Source organism: Poecilia reticulata, unplaced genomic scaffold (genome assembly GCF_000633615.1).
Source record: "Poecilia reticulata strain Guanapo unplaced genomic scaffold, Guppy_female_1.0+MT scaffold_256, whole genome shotgun sequence".
Lineage (NCBI taxonomy): Eukaryota > Metazoa > Chordata > Actinopteri > Cyprinodontiformes > Poeciliidae > Poecilia > Poecilia reticulata.
In genome coordinates this window covers 49,403-55,787 of record NW_007615040.1, presented here as the reverse complement: position 1 = coordinate 55,787, position 6,385 = coordinate 49,403, and the positions used below count along the sequence as shown (strand labels likewise).

Here is a 6,385-nt window from a genome sequence, read left to right as displayed (position 1 = left end):
TTTTTTTTTTTTTTTTTGTCCAATATGGCTCTTTCAACATTTTTGGTTGCCGACCCCTGTCCTGGACTGTGGGAGGAGTACTAGGAGACAACTCACGCATGYTGCAAGGTAACAGTGCTACCAACTGCACCACTAATGTATATAATTCATATTAAAAAAATGTCATGTCTCTTTTGGGTATTGTACCCCACTCACCCACAAGGTGTAATGTCTGGAGTTTTGCAGTTACAGGGATGGTAAGTTTATTCTCAGCAGGAATTGGAAAAGCCCCATTTCGGTTGCGAAACTTTCCCAGAATGTGAACCTGAGGCATGTAGTTCCAAATAGCTTCCACTAGCTCTAGATGAGAAGTCTCAAGGCCCTAAAACAAAACAATAATCAATGTTTATTTATAGCACTTGTCAAACAGTTGGGTGTAACACGAAGTGCTTTAGACAGGTTAAAAACAGAAAGAAGGACAATTACCAAAACACTTTATTGTGTCATTGTTACTAAATAAACACATAAGGCAACAATGAATTAATAGAACAGAAATATGCTTTATTGTCCCACAGTGGGCAAATTAGGGAGTAACACCTAATACTACTGTTACAACAGTAGGAACAGGAATAACAGGAATCCTCAAATCCAGGCCTTGAGGGCCTGTGTCCTTGGTCCAACACACCTGAATTAAATGGTTAAATTACCTACTCAGTATGCAATCAAGTTCTCAATGTTCTCCTCAAAGCCTGGATTTGAGAATCCCTGCCATAAAATACAATATATTTCTGGAATCAAAAATAAAACTACAAAATGTGGATTTTCACAGAAAAATGCATTTCAAAAGAAATATTAAAAAATAAATAAATAAAATCAGCTGTTAACTAAATTTTTGGGTGAAAATTGAATTTAACCGTTGAAGATTTKCAGAAATGTACAAAATGGGCAGAAGAAGCAGAAGAAACCTAAACACATAAACAAAACCTATTAAAGGGGAGATAAAACTCAGTCAATCCAAAAGTCCCACTCAGATTATTTGACATTGGTGCAGAACACTGCTTTCAAAGAATAAATTGCTGTACAGKTACAGCAATTTATAGCGTAAAATGAGCTAAATAGCTAAAGCTAACAAAATACTATTGATATCATCTAGGCTAGCACTAGCATGTTGACCTACTGTAACATATTCTATATAATGTGGAAAAAATCCAAGTAAAAGCTAAAAAGTAGCTAAAAAGTTAAAGCTACCTAAAATACTCATGACAGCAACAACTAACATGTTGACCTGCAATATCAGCATGTCATTGTAAAAATCTAATCTGCCTGCTCCATGTCCATGTATCATGCTAACAAAACCCTACATAATGAAGTCTATGAAACAACAGTATTAAAAGAAATCACTGTTGTCCTGGTAGAGGCAAGTCACAAAATGGCTGTTTTTTCTTTTTTTATCTGGTACCGATGTTATTCAAGTAGTGCTTCACTTCCATTAATCATAAGAAGTTTCAAATAGCTCTTTGAAGATAGTAGCATTAATTAGATTAACTTTTACCTTAAAAGACAGCATGTTAAAGAGGCAGTGTCCTCACAAGGGTTATACATATACTGGCACGTGTTGGAGAGCTGCAGGAGGGGAAGACACCAGTCCACCAGTTCAATAAAGAACTTTAAAGCAGCCACCGATAATGCTGAACGCCTGCTGATATCTCAGGGACCRCAAAGGCTTTAATCTATTAATCTATCATTTTTTTCCTAAACGAATTAGGGAATGTTCCTGTCCTATTCAATATTTTTCAAAATATTATATTGAAGGCATAAAACTGTGTCAAAAGCATTGATAAAATGGACAAACGCTAAAAATTCTTTAGTAGGTTGCAAACTATGCTCTCYAACTCGGAAAATATAAAGGGCCATTGATATACTTTCACCGTAAGAATCAGAAAGGATCAATGAATAATCATGCCTTGTTTCATGTGTGTATCACAATTTATATAGGAACTGTGACTATGTAAAAATATGTATAATTTTAGAATTTTATAATTTGAGCTCTTTCAGTAAAATGCTGATTTAGTGTACTGGAACAGATGCAATTTTATGAAAAAACTTGAACAGGTATCAAAATAACTGTATCAGGAGCCCCATGAAGGCCTCAAGAGAAACTCCTTTCAGCCATATGGGTCTATGTGGCATCATTTAGGAAATGACTAGGRCTGAAACAATTCGAGTACCTCAATTATTAAAAATTCCTCGAGGAAAATGTATCTGCCTCGAGGCTTCATTGCGTAGTGCTCTCACTACCACCTGAGTTGTTGACCAAAGTTAAGTGTTTGCAGCATAACGTCCAGTTTCCAAGTTYGGCCTGAGAGGATTTTATTGATTGATGATAATGTCTAAGTCTTTGTCGTTTTTCGGGGGGCCAATAAGCACCTTAAAATGACTGGCATGACGTTTGGCGTACAGCAGCTCTTCTCCTCCCGGAGCTGCTGCCTAGTGGCCGGTTCAGAGCGAATGGCGGGGACGAGTGCTCAAGATGTATTTATACAGGTGAGCGGATAGACTGAAGACAGCGGGCGGCTGCGCATTATCTGATTAACACAAGTGTAGCTTTACGGACAAACCGGAAAATACATTTCATATAACCCCGTGGCCACTAATGGGTACGATGCACGTTGTAGCTGGTAGATGCGTTTCCGTGTGTGATGAACGAAGGTGTCAAATCCCGTCGCAAACATGAACACAAAAGCTAAACATGTCCCCAGAAAATGTCTGGGAAAGGTGAGAGTTCATCTATTAAACTGACTGAAGATGAATACATAAACGACAAASGAAAACTGGAGTATAGACATTTTTATAAGCGTATTTGTGAGCCTGCTTTTTTATTATTAAATTGAATATMATTTCAGATTCTTACAKAACTTTTCTTCAGGTTAACTTAGAAAGTGAGCTATTATTGTTACRAGTTAATTTTCTAAACTACAGAAATGTTATAGTTAGGGAAGCTCAAATGTGGAAAAATTGGACTGATGTTGATATCCGATAGTAATTCTGCTGTTATGTTAGTTTTACCAATGTTTATTTTATTTTTTTATCCGATTACTCAATTAAGCGCAAGAATAATCGATAGATTACTTGATTACTAAAATATTAGTTTACAGCAGAAATGACGTTACAAAAACATGTCAGATCAAAGCTGTGYGTTGATTTTTTTCCTCTCTCACAATATATAGCGTCCCATTTCCAATTTTCTGACACCGGCATTGATTTCCCAGAAAACTGCAAGTCCCACATCAATGAGTGTTGAGCTGTTTGAAGAGGAGCAGAATTTTCAAAAAAAGTTAGTGGCTGAATTATTAAGAGAATTATGAATTATTGGTTGCTGCGACAGACTGGCTACCTGTCCAGGGTGACCCCGCCTCTCGCCCGGAACGTTAGCTGGAGAGGCACCAGCAACCCTCCCGACCCCACTGAGGGACAAGGGTGTCAAGAAAATGGATGGATGGTTGCTTTATAACAATAATGCAACTGAAAAATTGAAGAGTGATGTTATGAAATCCATCACTGAAATATGAAAAAGTTTAATCATCTGGTTGCCTTCCATACTTTTCCATCCTGCTGAGTAAATTGGCTGAGCATAGGGCAACACCTTCATCCTTCAACATTTAAATTTCCTTGCAGTTTCTAGTATCTTTTAGGGCAGTGGTCCCCAACCCCCGGTCCGTGGACCAATTGGTACCGGGCCGCGCAAGAAATAGTGAAATATTTCCGTTTTATGTATTATTTGAGTCTGGAGGATCTTTTATTTTGAAAATCCTTTAACCGGATTCTCTCGGTTACTTGCGCGCCAACACTGAGGCCACAAACAGCAAAATGAGTAAGAAACAGATCAGATGTCTTTGGAAAGTTTCTTTGCAAAGGGGAAAAGGCCCAGAGAAGAGACAGGAGAATGGATTTATYCCGGACCGGTAGGTGAGTCCCACATTACAAGCCGCTCTGCGYAACATGCGGTGACCGRCTGMTAATGAGGTAATGAAGCTTTAAGCTGTTTCACCAYGTAGAGACCAAGCAGGCTGTGGATATAAGCAACACTTCGGGTGTTATTGTCTCTCATCACTCCCTGATGGGACCGTCTGGTTGCAGAGAAACAAGCTCAGGGCTCCGTTAGTCAGTACCGTTTAGTGAGATCAATGTTAATTTTAATTCTGGCTGTAGCTCTGTAGGTCCAACAGTGAAATTGCTGCAATAGCCTTTTGTAATTGCAAGAATTGCCAGAGCAGTGACAAGCGCTCTTTTTTATTTTAATGTCACAAGGTCAAGCAATAAACCCGTAAAAATAAATCACCAAGGTGAATGTTTATGAAGATAYATTGCCCACACTTACCAGCAGATTAGGACATGCTTGTAGTGCCTCCAGTACTCCAGGAATACTGAAAGCTTCATAACCTCTGACACGTCTCCTTTCCAGGTACCGAGGGTGGAGACCATATAACTGTTCCAAGTCAGGCATCTTCTTCAAAAGAATCAAAAAGCTTCTATCTGTAAAACCTAAGCATTAAAATATAATCAACTAGTGAATTGTTTATGAAGACTATGAGGGCTCAATAAAGCACTACAACATGTTCCAGTGAAACTTTAGATTTCTTGCAATAGGGCAGACCACAAATCACAATTTTTGATTTTGGCTCTAGACTATTCAAACATGAACTGACTGTGTTTCAGATTAAATTTGTACCACAAAGACTGGTGATTCACACATGAAATCCCGTAGAATGAAAAATCCTTTTGCAATGATTTATTCTTTTAATCATTGGAATAAGTGTACAAACAGGCAGTTTGATTGAGGCAAAACAATGTATCCCTTGGAACATAAAGGGAATTCAAATAACTCGTTCCCACCCACCCATCACACCTAAACCTTTACAACACCAACCCTATCAGCATGATAGAATCAATATCCAAAATAATATCCCAAGACGCATTGTTGACACATTCGCGAGACGAACACATTTTCTTTTTTTAAGAAAAAACATCTTCTACTACAATTTCAGCAAAGACATCATAGTTTGTGCCTTTGCTCACTCTCCTAAAACAATGCCCACACACTTGGGCACCATTACCACCCAACACAAAATGTACAAAAAAAATATACAACTGATCGGAACATCATCCACAGTCATTATTTAAAGGCATACGATTATGAAGAAACTGGTCCTTAAACCACTTGCTTCTGAAGTGTAGAAATGTCTTAAAATATTTGTAGTTATACGATTCTTACCTGGAGTGGGGATAGTACACTCCTTATTTTGAGCACAATAAATTGTTATAACTCGCAGCAAAATGCATTCAGTTAAAATATAACCCATGCAAATGAGTTAAAGAACTTAAGAAAATAATGGGTTTAAATTTTATGCATCGAATTTAATCCTGTGTAACAGCAGTTATTACAGTTATTACATAGCAAGTTATTGAATACTTTCAATAACTTGTATATAATAGAAAATATTTTCGCTATTCTCACTTGAAAATAATAATTCAGGTTATTCTTTCAATTATTTTTGTCACCACTTTGTGGCTTGACATGGGTAATAAAGAAAATCTACAAAGCTGGAAAATTTTAAATGGTTTAAATTATTTGTTATGAATAAAACTGAATGTTTCGTCAAAAGGGCTCTTACCTGAAGGCATGTACTCCCACCAGCAACCAGCACAAAGATCCACTATTTTGATTACTCTCAGGTACAAACTTACAGCTTCTCGAAGCTTTCTAGACAAACACTCCATACACACGATATCCTTCATGGGAAGGTACCTAAAATAAAAAGAGAAGGTTCTTAAAATATTTGCAATTCTATGTTAGATCACATATATGGTAGAGTTGGATCAATTAAAAAACAGTCTAACCTTTTATTTACATAACACCAATTCACAAACTACAACATATACAGACATCTTCCAGGTAAATTACTTGCATTTGGAATTGATTCTACTTTCTGTATATATAGAGACAGAGAGAGAGACAGAGAGACAGAGATAGAGTTGAGTTTAAAATTGCCTTTATTTCACACTCAGTGTCAGACAACCAAAAACAAGTGTCAACAAAAAAAATAAATCAAAATGGAAAAAAATAAAGATGCTTCATCCAACACAAAACATCAATATCCCACTTGCTTAAAAAGTCATCAATATTCTTTATCAACTTAAAAAACTCAAATTGCACACAAATTTGAGCAATTACCAGTCTCTGAAATAAAACATAAATGTCATCCATTTGATGTTTATTTTGTTTCTTCTCAACCATTTTGCCAGTTTTGGAGTCCCAAAAATAAAATGTCAAAAATGTGAATAGATTTCTTACTTCAGGGTTTCCCCCAGTACCTGGTGGCCTTCCATTCTTTACTAGCCCCTCTAC

General features: G+C 36.9%; 1 protein-coding gene across 6 annotated transcripts in view; it reads right to left on the bottom strand.

The window, feature by feature from the left end:
- The window catches only part of fbxo38 (F-box protein 38), a 65,517-nt gene that overhangs the window by 49,427 nt on the left and 9,705 nt on the right, over positions 1 to 6,385 (bottom strand). For all 6 annotated transcript variants that reach the window (XM_017303390.1, XM_008402763.2, XM_008402765.2 and 3 more), the window contains exons 3-5: positions 5,652 to 5,785; positions 4,358 to 4,521; positions 196 to 361 (exon numbers count right to left, since the gene is read on the bottom strand). In XM_017303390.1, the coding sequence (XP_017158879.1) occupies positions 196 to 361; positions 4,358 to 4,521; positions 5,652 to 5,785 (464 nt within the window). The remainder of the gene's footprint in view (positions 1 to 195; positions 362 to 4,357; positions 4,522 to 5,651; positions 5,786 to 6,385) is intronic.